At 54.9% G+C, this 18,851-nt stretch overlaps 1 protein-coding gene across 1 annotated transcript in view; it reads left to right on the forward strand.

Moving 5' to 3' along the window:
• KCNQ1 (potassium voltage-gated channel subfamily Q member 1) overlaps nt 1-18,851 on the forward strand; it is a 361,243-nt gene that overhangs the window by 131,815 nt on the left and 210,577 nt on the right. The window contains exon 11 of the mRNA XM_027868695.1: nt 4,225-4,345. Within this exon, the coding sequence (XP_027724496.1) occupies nt 4,225-4,345 (121 nt within the window). The remainder of the gene's footprint in view (nt 1-4,224; nt 4,346-18,851) is intronic.

The raw sequence follows: 18,851 nt of genomic DNA on the forward strand, positions 1-18,851 counted from the left end.
AATCTGTCCTAAATACAGCAGCTGGAATGACCCTCTCCATACATCCATGCCATACCTCTAGTGTAAGCCCTTCAAAGGCTTGCTGTTGACTCCTAAATACAGTCTGGCCTACTTGGTTTGACATTCAAAGCTTCCCTCCTGCCTGTGATTTTCTCTCCCTTTTTCCCTCCTAATGAACAGCGCACTAGATAGGAGCGACAGCTCATTCACTACCCCTGGTACGTGACCAGTATTTTCCCACCTCCGCACCTTTGCTCATGCTGTATGCCTAATGGTTGGAATGCCCTGGCCATCCCACCCGTTCCCAATTTGTCTAATTGTGTTATTACCCGGCTCCTCATCTCTCTATCTTCTCCATAAGAGGAGTATGAGCTACTTTATCAGAGGCTTTGCTAAAATCAAGGGGAACGAGGTCTGCCGAAGATCCCGTCTCTTCCAGTCAACAACCCTGTCAAAAAGAGAGGTGACGCTCCCTCTAAGCTGCACTGATTCTGGGACCGCCGCCGTACCCAGCCAGCGCTGGAGTCACCCATTCTAGAACTTTCCTTGGAACCCTTTAGAAACAAAGTCAGGTTCACTGGCCTGCCATTCACAGACTCCATTCCCTTTTGTCCCAGCCCTGTCCCTCCTCTGTCTTGTCCATGCGCTTTCAGAAGTCGCCGCCGGTGAGTGACGCGGTCATCCCATGGTCCAGGTCATTCAGGACCCCAGGTTGTGGTTCATCTGGGTCAGTGGATACAACTTCATGCAGAGCAGGGAGGGGGCCTCTGTCTCTCCCCTGACTGATCTTGGGGGTCATTCCCTGCTATCCTTCTTTGTTCTGCCCTTTCTGATACAAAGGTCGTTCTCTTTGTTAGAGAAAATGGACACAATCTCAACCGTGAGGATGAGAGGACGTGCCTTCTCTCTCTTGTCCGTGATCACCTTCCCACCCACCCTTCTTTGATTCCCCCCCTTTCCCCAGTTTTTGTGAGGTATGCATAGTCCCATCTGCCTTCCTCTCTCCCACCTTGGTCCTTAGGTGCTTAGGGCAGGGAATTCATCTTCTCTCCCACCCAGGACCTAGCATGGTGCTCCACAAAGAATGGAAATGTAATCAGTGGTCTGTCTGATGGAGCCACGAATGAGTGACCAGCAGGCTTTGGCTGGGTCAGGCGCTGTCGGTGAAGTCCAAAACGTGGGCATTAGCATTGGAGAAAGGGCATGGGGAGCTGGGGAGCGTCCAGGAAAGGAAAGCCAGGGTGATTGAAGACTAGGACTTTTCAGAATCGGTCCGAGGCCCTGGGCATGGTTGGCCTGGTGCGGAGGAGCCCCGAGTGCATGAAAATCTGTCATGTGCAAGATGTGGCACTTCTGGGGCCACGCAGAACCACGTGAATCTTCTCTTCAGCAAGGGAATCGCAGCCCCGTTCCCCCAAACCCCAGGTCATTTTCTGATGGAGGTTGTTTGGGAGGAGCCGTGGTTTAGGAGCTCTGAGGGGTCTGAGAGCCGAGACATGGCGGGAGTGAAGAGGAAGCCAGAGAGAATGGGGGGACCGGTGGTCCAGGACGGTGGGCCCATCGACTGGGGGGGGCAGTCAGGAGAAGGAAGGGGCCCAGAGCCTGGGACAGAGGACAGAGTGAGGGCAGGAGGGCGGGGGAGAGGATGAGCTCAGCCTGGAAAGCTGCCCCGCCAGATGAGGTCTCTGGTTTCCTGAGGAGGGGGTGGATGGAATCCAGAACCTCGGGCCGACCCTGCGAGTGACGGCGTTCACATGAGGGCCTGGGCTCTTCTGTCAGGCCTCGATCCGGGCCCTGCAGATTGTCAGGAGCTCAGGAGTCCTGCCTTTCGTCCTGAGGCGGGCTGTTCTATGTCTTAGGTGCGGGGATAGCTAGCTGCCCTTCACTCCGGTTTGGAGGGGGCTGCTTCACGCCAGCCGCAGCTCTGCTCTTAATCTCCTGGCTGTTTTGTGAATCAAGCCTCTCCACGGCTTTGGAAGCCTGCCAGCTCTGCTTCCATCCTCGAAGCCCCCCTATCTTTCCTCCAAGAATCTCCCACATTCCCCTCTGGAATCCTGTCTCCTTCCTTGCAGAAACCCTGTTCTTCCAGGGCAGCTGAGGAAGGCCGCTCCCCAGTGCTGGGGCCTGAAGACAGCCCCGATCGTCTGGGATTCTCGTCCCACTGGGGTCCCATCAAGGGCCAGGGGTCTCCTTACGGTGGGACCACCACCAAGTGGCCGGGCTTGTGAGGTCTTGTGTCCATGTGCTGGGAAGCGATCTGGGCCCCCCCTAATTAACAGCCTTTTGGTTTCTAGTTGGTAAAGCTTTGGAGTTGTGTGACTGCCCAGCGACAGGCCGGCAGGGCAGAGACCCGTGAGAGAGTCGTAGGGCCACCCTGGGCATGGCCCCCATCTGTGATGGACACATCTCCTCCTTCCATTCACATCATGAGCTGCTTGAAATTGTGGGGTCCCCCATGTGTGCATTTTAAAGAGGCAGCAGATGAGCCAAGTGGGGACCTGCTATCCCAGGACAGAAAGAGACTTCTGCCCTAAATGTGCGCATGCGCACACACGCACACCCTTGCACACATGGAGACACATACAAACTCACACACAAATCCACAGCACAGTTACACAAATGCAGACAGACACACTCACATGTACACAGACACACATATGCTTCTCTATTGAATGCCCTCACTTCCTCGGAGGACACCCCTGCACCCCAATCCTCAGGCCTTGGAGTCCTTGACCTCTCCCTCCCCATGCCCCATGCAGCCCAGCACCTGCCAGACCGTCTTTGTCACCTCATGGTATCACCCAAGTGATTCCTGTCCCTGGGGCCGGTGACAAGTCCCCATGGCTGGAGGAGCCCAGCTATTTCTATCTTCTTGGACACCACTCACCTCCATGTGCGCACTCTGTGCTTCTACCCACACAGCCCCCTCCACACCCTCCTTCAACCAAGACGCCTCATCTCCCACCTCTGAGCCTTTGTCTGGACTCCTTTTCCTCCTCTCGGACACCCCTTTGATGCCCTAGCAAAACTCAGCCCCAAGGACACTCTCTCCTTTTTTCAGCCTTTTTTGCCCCACTCCCCCCGCCCCCAACTGCTTGCTCCGCACTATGGTTCCCTTGTGACATGGACCTCTTGGGGTGGCCCTTGAGATGGAGCTACTGTTTACTTTAGGCCCTTTTCATATGGAGCAAGTCAGTATTGTCTGCCCTGTTAGAAAGTAAGCTTCTTGGGGGCAGGGGCTGGTACATAGTACTGAACTTCACAATTGTTTTATATGTTGACTACAGTGGGATAACAGTGTGTGTGTGTGTGTGTGTGTGTGTGTGTGTATCTGTATGTGAGTGTGTGGGTGTGAGTGTGTCTGTGTGTGTGAGTGTTGTGTATATGTATGTGTATGAGGTGTGTGAGTATATGTGTGTGTGAGTATGTGGGTGTGAGTGCGGTATCTGTATGTGGGTGAGTAGTTGGGTATGAGTGTTGTGTGTGTGTATGTGTATGAGGATGTGTGAGTGTATGAGTGTATGAGTCGCTATGTGAGTGTGTGTGAGTGGGTGTGTGAGTGAATGTGTATGTGTGTCTATCTGTGAGCTTGTGGGTGTGAGTGTGGTATCTGTGTATGTGGGTGGGTAGTTGGGTATGGATGTGTGTGTGTGAGTGTGTGTCTATGTGAGTGTGTGAGTGTTGTATGTGTGTATGTGTATGAGGATGTGTGAGTGTATGAGTGTATGAGTCTCTATGTGAGTGTGTGTGTGAGTGGGTGTGTGAGTGAATGTGTATGTGTGTCTATCTGTGAGCTTGTGGGTGTGAGTGTGGTATCTGTGTATGTGGGTGGGTTGTTGGGTATGGATGTGTGTGTGTGAGTGTGTGTCTATGTGAGTGTGTGTGTGAGTGTGTGTGTGAGTGTTGTATGTGTGTATGTGTATGAGGATGTGTGAGTGTATGAGTGTATGAGTCTCTATGTGTGTGTGAGTGGGTGTGTGAGTGAATGTGTATGTGTGTCTATATGTGAGCTTGTGGGTGTGAGTGTGGTATCTGTGTATGTGGGTGGGTCGTTGGGTATGGATGTGTGTGTGTGTGAGTGTTGTGTGTGTGTATGTGTAGTAGTGTGTGTGCGTGTCTGTATGTGAGCGTGTGTGAGTGTGGCATCTGGGGAGGTGTGTGCCCATCTCACAGGTGTGTGCAGGGTCCTAATGGGTCTCCCCTCCTCCATCTCTCTGTGCCCAGTGAAGAAAAGCCCGTCGTCCCTGGAGGTGAACCCCGGCCGCTTCTTGAGGACCAACAGCTTTGCCGAGGATCTGGACCTGGAAGGGGAGACCCTGCTGGCGCCGATCACACACATCTCCCAGTGAGTGCCCAGCTCCAGCATCGCGCGGCTCGGGGACTCATGGCTGGGGGGCCCGCGGCTGGGGGGCCCGCGGCTCAGGGGCTGGGACAGAGGAGGAGGGGCCCTTTGTCTGGCCTGAGGGCACTGGGTTGCCTGGACACAGATTAAAGGGCGGGTCGTGGGTAGGCCTGGCCTTGGTCTAAATGTCGGCAAGAGCTGGTTTCTCCCAGACCACTCGAAGGGTCGCTGGCTCCTTCTGTCAGGATGACGAAGGTCCTCCCAAGCCCTGGGGGAAAGGTGAGGGCTCCCTCCTGGCCCCCCTCAGCTCTGTGGGGGTGGGAGGCTGAGCCCTTGGAGGCCCCTTGGTGGAGGCTGGCTCCTGACACCCCCTCCTCACGCCACCCTTCCTGCTGCCCCTTGGCTTCCCTGGTTTCTGTCCTGGTTTTACTCCCGTTTAGCAGGTGCTGGCGGGAAAGCCCCCAAGTTGAGGGGCCAGATTTTTGCTGGTCCCCTCTGGGGGCCTGTGACTGATGCCTGGGTTACCCAGTCTGTGTCATGCTGGGCGTGGGCCAGCTTCGGCCCAGCAGGGAGAGCAGAGGCGGTTCTTGGGGCTGGTCCCCCCTGGAAGCAGCGTTAGCTTGACGGGGAAGGAGGGGGCGGTAGCTGCACACATGGTCAGCCAGCCTCTGGAGTTGGTGAGCAGGCCTCAGGGGACAGGAGCCTGACTGAGGAGTCTGCCCAGGGCTCCTGGGCCCATGGACAGGGCCTGCTCAGGTCTCAAAGGATGCTTACTTAGCTCGAGGACCCAGCGTCCTCTGCGTCCTCAGCTTGGGTGCTGAGGCCCTGCAGCTGCCAGGACCCGTCCTCCAGGAAGTGAAGCAGGCCCAGGCACTGAGTGGTGGTCAGTGCCTCACGCCCCCTCCCAAATCACCATCCTAGAGACAGCCCGCCAACAAACCGGTGCTCATGAAGCTGAAGGACAGGGAGTGCCCCCAGAGTGAGGGTGTGAGAGGGCAGCCACGGGGAGTAGGGCCCCTGGCCTTGACTGTTCCACAGTAAGATCAGCCCTGGGTGCGCGGCATGGTGTGATGGGGAGGCCCCGGAGGCAGGATCCCTTGGTGACATCCTGGGACAGCATTCTGGGTGTGCCAGTTTTCGATTTCCCTCCCGGCACGGAGCTGGGGGCCAGGATGGCGGTGGGGGGGCTGGCAGGGGGCAGTTTCTGCTGGTTCGATAGTTCCCTTCGCACAATCCCCCCATCCCCCCACTCTTCCTTACCACTCCCCAGGCCTGACTGGAGCCCCCACCAAGAAAGCCTGGCCCCTGCCCAGTGCCATCAATGAACAGAGAAGATCTAGTCCCAGGCCCGGGATGGCAGCCCCAGCTGTGGTCTCCTAAATCTCTGGATGGGCATTCCTACTAATCAATATTTGGCCCAAACCTAACAGCCCAGAGCCACACCGCTCCAGGGCCCAGGCCCTGTGTGCTTCCCACTCAGTTCTAAGGGCTCAAGACCATCCCCAGACTCCCTGGGCTTGCCTTGACTAAGCAAAATTGACGTTTGCAGATGAGAGTTGAGAAAAATGTTCTTCCCTCCCACCATGGCAGAGGCTGGGGACTGTGGGTGCGGAGCATTGCATGCACAGTCACATACACATGTAGGTTGCTTTTTCTTTTTTTAAATATTTATTACAAGAGAAAGTTCTCTGTGTAGGGCAAAGAGATGGCCAGAAAAGGAGGAGATGTAAAAGCTGAGGGCACTGGTTAAAAACCAAAGAAACCCTGAGATTTCTTGGGGCTTTTTCTGGGCTTGGAATTCCTTCTGTTGGGACTTGGTGGCCCATAGTTTAATGGCTGAAATTCACTTAAAGTGGGAAGAGAAGGAACCGTGAGTGGGGCTGAGTCAGAGCCTGAATCCAAATCCCACCTTGGCTACATCTTACTGGTGCGGCCTTGAGGCAAGCCCTCTGTGGGCCTCAGTTTTCTCCTCTGTTAAATGTGTGGAGGGGGGTCTTTCCCCCAAGGCCAGCCTTATCTGGGGGAGGGTGTGGGTTCCCAGTTTTATAAGAGAGAATAGAGCTTCAGGGTGCAAAGATGGTGGGAGAGAAGTGAAGGCCGGCCGGGGCCTGCCTGAAAGGGTGGTGAGGGCCCTACAGTGGAAGCTGCCCTGGGGCATGGTCTCCAGTGTGGGGAGCAAGGTGTTTAATGGGGCTGTGGAGGAGATAGCCAGAGAGGAGGGCACTGGTGTGTTGAACTGAACTGGCCTGATTGTCCACGTGAGTGCGGGGGAACCACCTTGGCCTGGGGAAAGATGGAGGCTGGAGGTTGGGTCCCCGGCAAACCCAGAGAGACAGGCTTCCCATTGCCGAAGGGGACGCAGCATCCATATCGCCACGATGTGTCCACCTTGGACTCGTCTGTGGGTCTGGGGTCTTGGGGTTCTTCCTGTTGATAAAATCATGGGCCCGAGGGGCCTACTGCTCATGGACTCTATCCTAGAGCTAGGAGGAGCCCACCCCCATTGTGCTAGAGATAGGGAAACTGAGGCCGGGAGAGGGGCGAAGGTTTGCCTTCCATCCCCATGACTGTGGAGGCAATGTCCGCCAGGAACAGCCCCGCCCTGCCCCCTAGTGGAAGAGCGGGGAAGTGTCTGGGTTCCCCGAGATCCCCACCCAGGGCTGTCTTCCCTTCTACCCTTTGGGCCCGAGGGGCAGACGCTGAAAGGGAGAAGGGTGGCCTCTTCCACTAGGGAAGAAACGTCCCCCCTCCAGCTCTCTGGTTTAGTCTCCTCCTGTGCAAAATGGGAGTGATTCTGGCCCCCCATCGCCGTCAAAGCCCTGAGAGGGGTGCAGGGTCTGCAGAAGCCGGTGACTTCTCGGAGACCTTTCGAGGGACCAGAGCTGGAAAATCCTTGTCTGGCAGCCTTTCCCGCTTGGGTTTCTAGCCTCTGACCAAGACCGCTGGCCCCCGCTTCTTTCCATCCCAATGTTGACTCTCCACATAACCAGTGAAGGCAGATATTATATGGGACCAGCCTCACAGTCTGGCTTTCATAACCCGCGGAGCCACCAGCAGGAGCCAAAGGACACTTGGGCTTTCTTGGGACGTGATGTGGGGAGATTTTCATCCATGGAAAATGTTTCTTGGGGAAATCTGAGCCGGGGCACACAAATGCCCTTTCACAAGGTGTTTGGAAAAATCTAGAGTGTGCGCAGGTGGCAGCTGGCTGGCCAGCCTGGCCCTGGCCCCCCGCCCACCAGCCTGCATTCAGGGATGGCCGGGTACCCCGGCACGCAGAACTGAGCAGAGCCTGCCCTCGGGGAGCTTCCCCTCCTCTGCACCCCCACGGCTGGACTGGGAGACAGGCTGGGAACCGGGGGGATCTGGGCAGGCTACTTGAGGCTGGGTGCTGAGGGGGACCTGAGTCTCCCCGTGTGAGTGGAGGCCTTGTCCTCCCTCCCTCTGCGGGCATCAGTGGCATGGCAGAGGAGAGGTCTGGCCAGGGGTAGCGTGCCCGCAGCGGAGGATGCAGCCCCAGCCTGCTCTACAGTGGAGGGCTAGCGGGGCTCTGGCCATGAGGCAGCCGTGCCCATTTCCTGAGCTCAGCCCTCGGACCCCTGCCGATTTCCCGGGGCCTCCTCGCCATGGCCCAAGAGTCATTCATACTGTTTTGGAAAGATGATTCCCTTTTTTAATCTCGCCCTTTTATTTCCCAACACCCTTGTGAAGCCTGAGAAAATATTGCTTTTTTGTCTTTTGCTTTCAAGTGGTGAGGGCTGAGGCTGAGTCCCGCTGGCCCTGGGATCGCTGGTGAGAGGCCTGGCCTGTGGTTAGGCCCAGCTGAGGCCCTGCTCTGTTGGTCCAGCAGCAGGAGGGCTGGTGAGCCGCAGGGTTATCGCGCCACCGAGGCCCTTCCTCCCGGGGCTAAACAACAGTGTCTTCCCGGTCTGCCCACTGCACCTGCTCCTTCTGACCTCTCCAGGAAAACTCCCTGCCCAGTCCTCTGCCAAGGTCCCAGACGCAACAGGAAGGGGCTTTGGGGGACGCCTTCATCCCCCCTCCCACCATACTGTGAGGCAAAAGCCTCAGAGTAGAAGGCTGAGGCCAGGGTTCAAATCCTAGCTCAGTTTTCACTGCCTGGTTACCCCCTCCGGGCCTTGTTTTCTCCCTTTGTTGGATCTGAAGAGTTCTCAGGCCCCTCTCTGCTCTAGCGGGCTGAAGGCATCTCCCACCACTTCCATCAGGCTCCATCCTGCTGTGGACCGTGGGTGGACGTGATTTCTCAGTGAACTTATACGCTCTCGTAGGAGAGGGGCTCGCTCTCTTCTGTCTCCTGGCTCTCCCGTCGCTGTTAGATTTGACCTCAGTGTGAGGTCTGGACTCCAGACACTGGCTGAAGGCTGACCGGCTGAGCGCATGGATCCTAGGTGGATGGGTGGATGGATGAATGAACCGTGCACTCTCCCCAGGCCTGTGTCTGGCCCACTGGTCTTTCCTTCTGAGGCGTGGGGGCCCCTCTCTGAGCAGGGACCGCCCTGGTGGGATCCATCTATATGTAAGGGTTGGAGATAGGTCGGGCTCTCCATCCTGGAAGACCTTCTTTGATGCTGGATGACCCTTAGAGGTCATTCAATGCTGTTCTTTCATTTTATACCCAAGGAAGCTGAGGCCTCGGGAGGGGCAGAGGTGGAGGCTTCATTTCTAGGGCACATGAAGGTTGTTTGGGAATCTGAGAAGGCGGGGGTGAGGTCTTGAGAGGGGGAGGCGGAGACAACCCCAGGGACAGGTCGGGGGGCTACCACGTTCTTTCTGCACATCCCTTGGATCTGGCAGAGGGCTCAGGGTGTAGTCGATGGGTCTGGGAGGGAAAAGGATGAAAGTGCCCAGCAGGCAGGGGCAGTTCCCGGCTTGTCCTTATCTCCCCCATGCCCAGCAGAGAACCTCATGTTAGGAGGTGCCCAGAAGTGGTTGGTGGAAGCAGGGCTTAGAAGGTGAGGAGGAATGAATCGAGGTGGGAGTCAAAGAAGGCAATGATTGCTGAATTCAGAGGGACACGAGACTTTGAGTTGGGTGATCAGAACACCTGGTCCACACAAAGTCCCCTAGACCTGGGCTAGCCCTTGAAAGGTGGGCAGGAGAGGAGTGACAGAGGGTAGGGGACGATCAGTCCAGTCAGAATTGCACCTCAGGAGTTGGGGCTCCAGAGAGTGATCTGAGCTGGTGGACCCAATGGGAGAGGGATCCCCAGAGAGCCCAGAGTCAAGGGAGGGGGTGTGGCCACTCCTGAGGGAGAAAAGCCAGAGTGAACCAGACCCTCGGGGTCCCAAGGAAGAGTGAGGAGAGCTGGTTCAGCCCTCAGCCCCAGGCTAGGGGAGTACAGACATCCCAATGTGCTCATCTGCCCGAGCTGGGGGTAGCAATGGCACCGGGGTCCTATGGGGGGGGGCTGCCTGAGCTGAGGATAGTGATGGTGCTGGGGTCCTACAGTGGGAAGCTGCCAGAGCTGGGAGTGGCAATGGTGCTGGGGTCCTACAGTGGGGGGCTGCCAGAGCTGGGAGTGGCAATGGTACTGGGGTCCTACAGTGGGTGGCTGCTTGAGCTGAGGATGGTGATGGTGCCGGGGTCCTACAGTGGGGGGCTGCCAGAGCTAAGAGTGGTGATGGTGTCAGGGTCCTACGGGGGGGGGGGGGGGGCTGAGGGGAGGGTGGTGATGGTGCGGGGGTCCTAGGGGGGGGCTGCCTGAGCTGAGGATGGTGATGGTGCTGGGGTCCTACAGTGGGGGGCTGCTGACCATCCTGGTCATGCAGGGCCCCTGATTTTGCCCGCGCTTTCACCTTTTGGACAGAGGGGCCAGCGAGGGGGACTGGCCTTCATTCTGCCTTTGCGCTCATCGTGGACGGCACATTCCTGCATCTCTCAGAGGGAGCTGGTCTGTATCATGATTGATGTCCAGTAATTAAACTTGAATCCAGCTGCTTCATGAGTCCAGCAGCTCAGAGCTCATGGGATGTAGCAACGATGAGCAGGTCCCATTCCTGAGCTCTCTGAGCAGAGGTTGCTTTGGAGACGGTGTCTGGCAGAAATGTATGCACTTTTGGGGGGCAGTTGGGGAGTGGGCTGTGACTAGGGAAGGGGTGAGCAGGAGAGCACCCCTCCTCTCTTCCTCCCCACCCCAAGTTGTGTTTTTCTTCAGGGTTTCACTGATGTGAGATGTATTATCATCCTGGCCCCAGTCCAGAATTAAAATTAAAAACATAAATAAAGCGACATTTTGTTTCTATTAGGGGGCTCTCCCGCCCCCCGTGCATGGGGAGAGTGAGATAATTGCATTGTTTAGAGCTTTGAATGTCTCCGGGGGCGGGCTAAGCCCCTGTTGTTCTGGGGTGTGTTCAAAACGAGGGATTGGAGGAAAAGGAGAGAAGGCCGTGGAACACAGCTGTGAATTACTCTGACATCTCGAGGGTCCTGGTAACATGACTGCAGGATGACATCTACTGAAAGCTGCAGCTGGGGGCTATTCGGGGCCAGGCTCCTCTCCTCCCGGCCCACCGGATGAGAACATCTCTGGCCTAACCCTCTCTTTCCCCCACCCCAGGTCTTCCTGTAGCCTGCCTTCCCCCTTGTGCCTTCCCAATGTCCCCCCCCCAGCTTTTGGGGGCTCCCAGACATCACCACTCTAGTCAGGAGGCCACAGGGACTGGGGATCTCACTTCCATCTGCATCCCTAAGCCATCCCTTGCCCACATCACTCTTTGGGGGCACTAGAAATACCCTGCCTTCTCACATCATGGCATCCTTTGTCTATAGTTTGTGTCCTCAACTAGTTTCTAAGCTCTGCGGAGTAAGGACACTTCATCTTCATCTCCGCAGCCTATGTTGTCCTAGTTCAGGGCCCTCTATGGAAAGGGTTTTCAGATGTATGGGTTGAGTAGGTAGGAGGCTGAGGACCAAAGTCATTAGTTGGGTATCATGGCTTCAGCCAAGCTGTCCTCTCCACCAAATGCACCTGTTACCATGGGGGACTTGGCAAAGCCAACGAAAGGGAAGGATTCTTGACATAAGCTTTTGAGTAAGATGACAGATGTACTGAATCCCTACTTGTGTCCTTGACTCAGAAGGTTAAGGCATCACATCCTCAGAGCAGAATACAGCATGCTGGATGACATCTTAGATCTTAGAATACAGAAGATGGACAGAGATTAGACAATGGAATGTCAGATCTAGGAGCAACCTTAGAATATATAATATGGAGTATTATAGTTAGGAAGGGCCTTAGAACATAGGCACTGGGAGAGGACTGTCATAGCTAGGAGAGACCTGGGAATATATGATATAGAATGTTAGAGCTAGAGGGGACCTTAGAACACTGAATATGGAATCTTGGAACTGGGAAAGCCCTTGCAACATGGAATGTCGGACCTTAGAACAGAGAACATGAAATAACAACTAAGAGAGACCTTAGAAAGTGATATTTTGGAGCTAAGAGAGACATGAGAACATAGAACATTGAATGTTAGAGCTATGGGGGGGGTCCTTCAAACACAGAACAAGGAAAGGATTTTAGAACATAGAAGATGGAATGTCAGACCTGTTGGAAAGCTCACAAAATTGAGTGACAGAGCCAAAAAAAAACCTGGAACATGGGACATAGAATGTTAGAGCTAGGAATGACCTTAGAACATGACATTTTAGAGTTGGAAGAGGAACTTGGAACAAAGAGTCTTGAATGTGAAAGCTAGAAGGAGAGTTTTCAAATATAGAACATGGAATGTTAGAGTGGGGAGGCACTTTAGGATTTAGACCATGGAAGACCAGCTCAGGGAGAAACCTTACAACATGGAATGTCAGAACTTGCAGAGAATTTAGAAGACAGAACAAAGAATTTCAGATCTAGAAGGGACCTTAGAACATAGATCATGGAATGTGTGATCTGGATAGACCTTAGAACATAGAACATGGACTATTAGAGCTAGGAAGGACTTTAGAACATGGAATGTCAGAACTGGGAAAGCCCTTAGAACGTGGAACATAGAAAGACAGAGCTTATATAGTCCTTTGAATATAGAACACGGAGTGTTAGAGCCGGGAGAGGCCTTTGAACATTGAACATGGAACATCAGAAATGGGAGAGATTTTACAAGATAGAACAGGAAATGGCAGAGCTGGAATAGACCTCCTGACATAGACCATAGAATATGGGATCATATTCTATGAATATGAAGGAACCTTAGAACACGGAATGCCAGAGGTGAGAGAAACATTAGAACACAAAAATGGAATGTCAGAGCTGAGAAGGATCTTAAAACATGAAACATGGAATGTCAAAACTGGGAAAGACATTAGAATATAGAACATGGAAAACCACAACTGGGAGAGACCTTAAAATGTGGACCATGGAATGTCAGAGCAAGGAAGGGCCTTAGAATATGAAAATTCAGAGCAGAGAGGAGCCTTAGAACATAGAATATGGAATGTTAGAACTAAGAGAGACATTAGAAGACAAACTGTGGAATGTCAGGGATGAGGAGGATCTTAGAACACAGAACGTGAAAAGACAGAGCAGAGAGGGACTTAAGAATATGAAATGTCATATCTGGGAGGGACTTTAGAACATATAATATAGAATGCTGGAACTGGGAGAGACCACAGAACATAGAATGTCAGAGTTGGAAAGTCCTTAGGACGTAAAGTATGGAATGTCAGAGTTGGGATAGACCTTAGAACCCAGACTGTGGAATGTCAGAGGTAAGGAAGGTCTTAGACCATAGAACACGGGATGATGGAGCAGAGAGGGACGTTAGAATATGGCATTTCAGCACTGGGAGGGACCTTGGAAGATAGAACGCCAGAACTGAGAAAGAACATAGAACATAGAATGTGGAATATCAGAACTGGAAGATGCTGTTGAACATGGGACATGACGTCAAGTGGGAGGGATCTTAGAACGTGGGTTATGGGGTGTGAGAACAGAGAAAGACTTGATGACATGGAATGTCAGGGCTCGGGGCAACCTTAGAACTCAGAAAGTGGGAGGAGAGGACAGAGAACATAGAAACGGAAGGGGCTTTCCCAAGGTCACATGTTGAGGACCCAAACGCCCCAACCTAGTCTGGCCTTGCCTCTGCCTGCTGAGCAAACAGTCTGGGAGGGGCTCGAATGTCCCACTCCCAGCTAGAAGTGACCTCGCCTGCCATGAATCTGTCAGGTCTCTCTGCCTGACCCCTCCCTAGCACTCAGGCACATTCTGATGCCTATGACCAGTTCGGGTGTGAGGTCCCATGCTAGCCTGTGATCTCCCTGGGCAGAGCTTTTCTTCTTCTTCAGGTCCTTGGACATGTAGATTCTTGGATGGAATGAATGCTATTGGAGAAATGGCCATAACAAGTGAGGCCAGGACCCTGTGTATGGGGAAGCTCAGAGTATGGTGGGCAGTTGAGGATGTGGGCTTTCTCACCCTTAGCTGAAGCAGGTAGAGAGGTGGATGTGGGTGTGGGCACCCAAGCCTCAGTCCTCTAGCCCACTCTTGGGGACCATGGAGGGGAGCCCTTAGGGCTGGGATTCAACAAGTGAGAGTCCATTGTCTGAATGGAGCCTTGGTCCATGGACCTCTCCCATCACAGGGCTACTTCTAGCATGGCGTCACGCTTCCTCTCTTGGTCTAGGGTTGGCCTGGGTAAGCTCTGGGTGATCGAGTGGCAATCCAAGGGCATGGCCAACAGGTGGGAGGGGGCTTCCTGGTTTCTGGGGAAAGGCCAGTCTGACCATGTGGGAAGAGAGCTAGATGTAGGGTCTAAAGACGTGGCGTTAGATAGCACCTTTGCCCTTGGCAGAGCCAGGGTCTCACCCTCCCATGCTTCAGCCTCCTTGCTGGCTGGATCTTTCTGGTCATAACTTTTCAAATAACACCATGTTGGTTCTGGGCTTTCTGGATGTGCTTCCTAGAAGGCATCTTTCACCCATCCTAGGACCCTCACATGAGAAGTCACCACTATTGTATTTCCCCAAATCGAGGCGAGGATGTCTCCCCCCCTTCCTTTGCTCTGTTCCTTGACCCCGGTCAGGACAGCTGTTAGACCTTGATGGGGAGTTGCGCCCCCTCCCCAGCCCCCTCTGGGATCCTCACTTTTCTGGCCCATCCAGAGATGGAACATTTTTTCCCATCTTCTTTGCTCATGTTTTCCTTAGGTTGGTGTCTGGATTTGTTAAATTAAATTGAATCCTTTCCAGTTTGAAACACTTGAGCGATTTTTCCCCCTTTAAATCACCGGGCTGGCTGGAAGCCGCCCCCAGAGCCTATGGATGGGGGCCGGGGAGCTGGCGCTTGTCCGGGGGCAGGGTTGGGGCTGCCAGAGAGGCCTCAGGACATTGGGGAAGTGGCTGAACTGCTGAAGACTCGGATGGTCCTTTAGGTGGAGCTGAGGGTTTTGCCTGGCTGGAAATTCTCCCCCAAATATGAAATTTTGCTCCAGCAGGCAGAGTTCGAGGTCTTTTGGGTGTTTGAATCAACTCCAGGAACAATGTGCTTCCAGCCTTCCAGGGCAAGGCTCCAGCCTTCCTTGATCTCCCCCTTGGAGCCCTCTCACATTGTCCTCCGATAGCACCCCACCTCTGACCTCTCCTTGCTGGTTTTCTGGGTGTCTGAGGAGGTGCTCTGTTCCCCCTTGGGCCACCGACACCACCGAAGCAGAGGACATCTGCATCCCCTTTGTGTCTTCTTGGTGAAGAAGGAGACGGGTGGAGGTCCCATCCCGTGGCCCCAACTCTCTATCATGGAGGGTGGCTGTCCTAGGAACCAGTTTTGAATCCCATCAGTGAGAGCCCCAGAGCATTCACAGGAGAGCAGTGTGGTGTGGGGACTAGAAGGTGGAAGTCAGAGGACCCGGTCTCATGCGCCAGCTTTGTCCCGATCCGTCTGAGTGACCTGGAACAGGTCCCAATTTCCTTATCTTTAAAATCACACAATTAAAATAGATAAGACTTTCTGGCTCTGAAATTCTTAGGGAAGGTCCTTCAGGTCATGCCATGGGTGGAACCAGTAAAAGATTAGGAATGTGGAGCCTTCGGGAAGGGACAGGAGAGGTGTGCCAGGTGGACCTGTCCTTGGGAGGAGGGTTCTGCTTGGAGCACTTGAGGAGAGGGGCTCTTGTTCATGTGTGGGACACATTGGGCGCCTTGAAGGTCATCTCCAGTGTGAGATGTTATGACCCATGGCTGACATTGAATGAATGAACATACATACATTAGGAATCAGTCATGAAATTAGGCATTAAGTATAGAACTATATGTTGTTTCTGGATTAGAAAGAGGAGTGAGCCAAAAAACGGGGACAAAGAGGGACTAAGGTGGGGCTGTTGGGTCCCTGTCCCCCTCCCTCTTAGTCACTACCTTCACATATGACCTTGGACAAGTCCCCTCCCTTTTCTGGGCCTTGGTTCCTTATTGAACATCAAGGCACTTGCCCTGGTCTCCAAGACTCCGTCCAGCTCTCAAGGTCTGTGAGGCCCTTGTGGAAAGTCCCCAAAGCACAAGCTTATGACTGAGACTGAGACTCAGACCAGTGTGGGCAGGAGGAGACCCCAGAGCTAGGGCATGGAGTGGCAGGACATGCCCCAGCCCAGGGGAGAGGGCTCAGAGCGGGACCCCATCCAGCAGAATCCTCAGTCCAGAGGAAGGACTGACCACCAAAGGGTATGGTCAGGAAGCTTTTGTAGCTTTTTTAGGAATTGTTGTTCATCCTTCATTTTCAGAGGACCAATGATATCATGCGTTGTAACTAGAAGAGTTACAGAGTTTAGGGAGGACATAGCCCTTGCCCTCAGGAAACTCCTGATCTAGGAGACACCAACACAGAGAACTGTAAGACCCAAGATTATAGGACCAGAGAACCCAAGAGGTGCCAACTCAGTGCAGGGGGAGGTTTCAGGGCAGAAGGCTGCTCCCTGGGTGTGTGTGTGTGTGTGTGTGTGTGTGTGTGTGTGTGTGCACGTGTGAAGGGGGTTCAGGAATAGATTAATAAAGGAGGGAACATTTAAACTGGACCTTCAAGGATGAGTCAGGACATGAGAGAGGGAGATGTCTGTTGGTGAGGGGTGGAGGCAAGGACACCCTCCTGGAGGCTCATGGAGGAAGCCAGCACACCACAAAGAGGCTTGGTCTGGGGCAGCCAGAGGCAGGAGCACCCTGGGCCTCTCAGAGAAGGGCGGCACCCCGGGCGTAGACAGGAGGCTGGGCTCCCTTTTAGCTTGCCACTGGTTGCCTTTGTGTGACTTTGGGTGAGACCATTGCCCTCTCTTGGCCTCCTCCGTCAAATGACAAGGTTGTCCTGGACTGGGGGGTCTCTCATAGCGTCCTCTGGACTCAGACAGGGTACGGTCCTGTAACATCCTACACACTGTTGGCACATCTTGCCAAGGCACCCAGGGACTGAGCCCACCATGCCCCTGCCACTCGCCAGCTTGGGACTCTGGGCTCAGAAGGTTGGGCAGAGACTACTTTTCTCAAAGACAGAAGGTGCGTGGAGGAATGGGAGTCAGGAGTCTCAGACTCAGTGGCAAAGCATCCTCTGTCCCCTGTCTACCCTCCTTCTCAGGCCATTGCCTGGGGCAGAGGGGACCGTGGGAGGAGAGACAGATGAGGGCCCCAGACCCTTCTGGAATGGGGAGGGTCTGGGGCCAAGAGCTCAAGGCCAACCTTTTGAAGCGAATTCCATTCACTCTTGGCAAAGCACGCTTCCCGCTTTCCAAAGGGGCTGGGGGCGGAAGGCTGGGGGGAGCGCTCCCCCAAGTTCCTCCAAGGCCTCCAAGGCCATCACTGGCTCTCACTTCCAAACCCCATCCTGATGAGCCTGAGAAATATGCCGACCAAGCACATGAGAACCCAGGCTGCGGGGTGGGTGGGGGCCGCATGACTTCGGAAATGTGCTCTGGCTTCCAGGGTTTGGGGAGAGCTTGGCCGTTGAGATGGGAAGCCGGAGCTTTGGAAAAATAATGGGAAAAGCGGGTTGGGACGAGAGCCTTTCCCTCTGGCTTGCGCCTTTGAACTTAACCCTTAGGTGCTCTTTGTCCAGGAGAGGCTGGGGCCCCCAGCAGGCGGCTAGAGATCCCGGGGAAGCCCGACCCTCACCTGGGCTGTGCACAGAGTGGGCCGCCAGGGGGCGTGGGCGCTCCTCGGTTCTCTGTCCACCCGTATTCTGTGGCATGAAGTGCTGACCTCGGAACTGGGAGATTCGGCCCCGACACCCACTGGGCCCCTCCCGTCGAATGTACACCCCGGCGTCTACACCGCCTGCCTCAGACAGGCGCTTTGAGGGGCGGCTTTGTAACCCAGGGGAAGGGGCAGCCTTGCTGTTACTGGACAGCATTTGGAGCCAGGGAGACCCGCCTCGGCCATGGTCCGGCTGTGTGACCCTCGGTGCCCCCAGGCACCTCTCTGGGGCTACCGGGTGTGGAGCCAGCACCAGCCTGCATCCATAGAGAGACTCTCCTCACCTGGGAGATCCAGGTCCAGCCTGTCCCCCCATCCCTAGGGTTGTTCTCATGAATTTGGTGTAACTGGTCACCTCCAGGATGCTTGGGTTTATAGCTGGTCTGGAGGAAAGAGCCACCTGGTTGGGCCAGGAACCAGAGGAGACCTCAGATGCTCACGAGCTCGGTGACCTCGGGCCAGTCCCCTCACCTCTCGGTGTCCTTGCCTATAGAATGGGGGTGACCATAGCAGCCACCTCCCAGAGGGTCCCTGTTACACAGCATCCTTGCCTACGTGGGGGGTCACCCGTGGTGAATGGCCCACTGGCTGCTCTCAGGAGCGAGAGGCAGCGTGACCGGGGTTTTGTTGTGCCCGGGTCACGTGGAGAATGTAGCCAAGGAAGGCCTCAGTGGGGAGCCAGCTATCGATGGCAGGGATGACAACTGGAAAATCTTCTTTGAGAGCCCCTTGGCCCACGCCCATCCTCACCCGCGGCCCAGGGACCCATCAGTGCTGTTACTGCCGAGCCAGAAACAAGGTTAAGTCTCGACCCAGGATCGAGGCTGAGGGTCAGAGCTGCAGGGGACCCCGGTGGCTTCTGGTCCAAACTATCTGATCACGGAGCTCCTCACAATATCTTCCGGTGAGGGGGGCCCTCCGTGCTGGGACAGCCCGCTTTCTTGAGGTGCGCTTCCCGCCATCCAGCCTCCCTCGGTGTCTTTGAATATCCCCCCACGGCTCCCGGCTCTGCCTCCGGGGACAAATGGCCAGTCCCTCCCCCACGTGACAGTGCAGCTACAAAGAGTCTGAGGCAGAATTTGAACCCAGACTTTCCTGACCCCATGTGCGGCCCTATGTTGTGCTGGTCCCATCCGTTCTGCCCCCACCAGTGGCCTCCATTCATCCCCACGTTCCACCCTGGCCAGCTCCTCCGTGCCTCCTAGCACAGACGCCTCGCTGGGTCTCCATGCAGGCTGTCAGAAGCTCCTTCTTTGAGGAGAATCATCACCCAGGGCTTTTGGTTTGCATGCATTAGTAACCTTGTGGGCCCGAGCTTCAGGCA

The sequence above is a fragment of the Vombatus ursinus genome, unplaced genomic scaffold, assembly GCF_900497805.2.
Source record: "Vombatus ursinus unplaced genomic scaffold, bare-nosed wombat genome assembly UNPS02014790.1, whole genome shotgun sequence".
NCBI classification, from domain to species: domain Eukaryota; kingdom Metazoa; phylum Chordata; class Mammalia; order Diprotodontia; family Vombatidae; genus Vombatus; species Vombatus ursinus.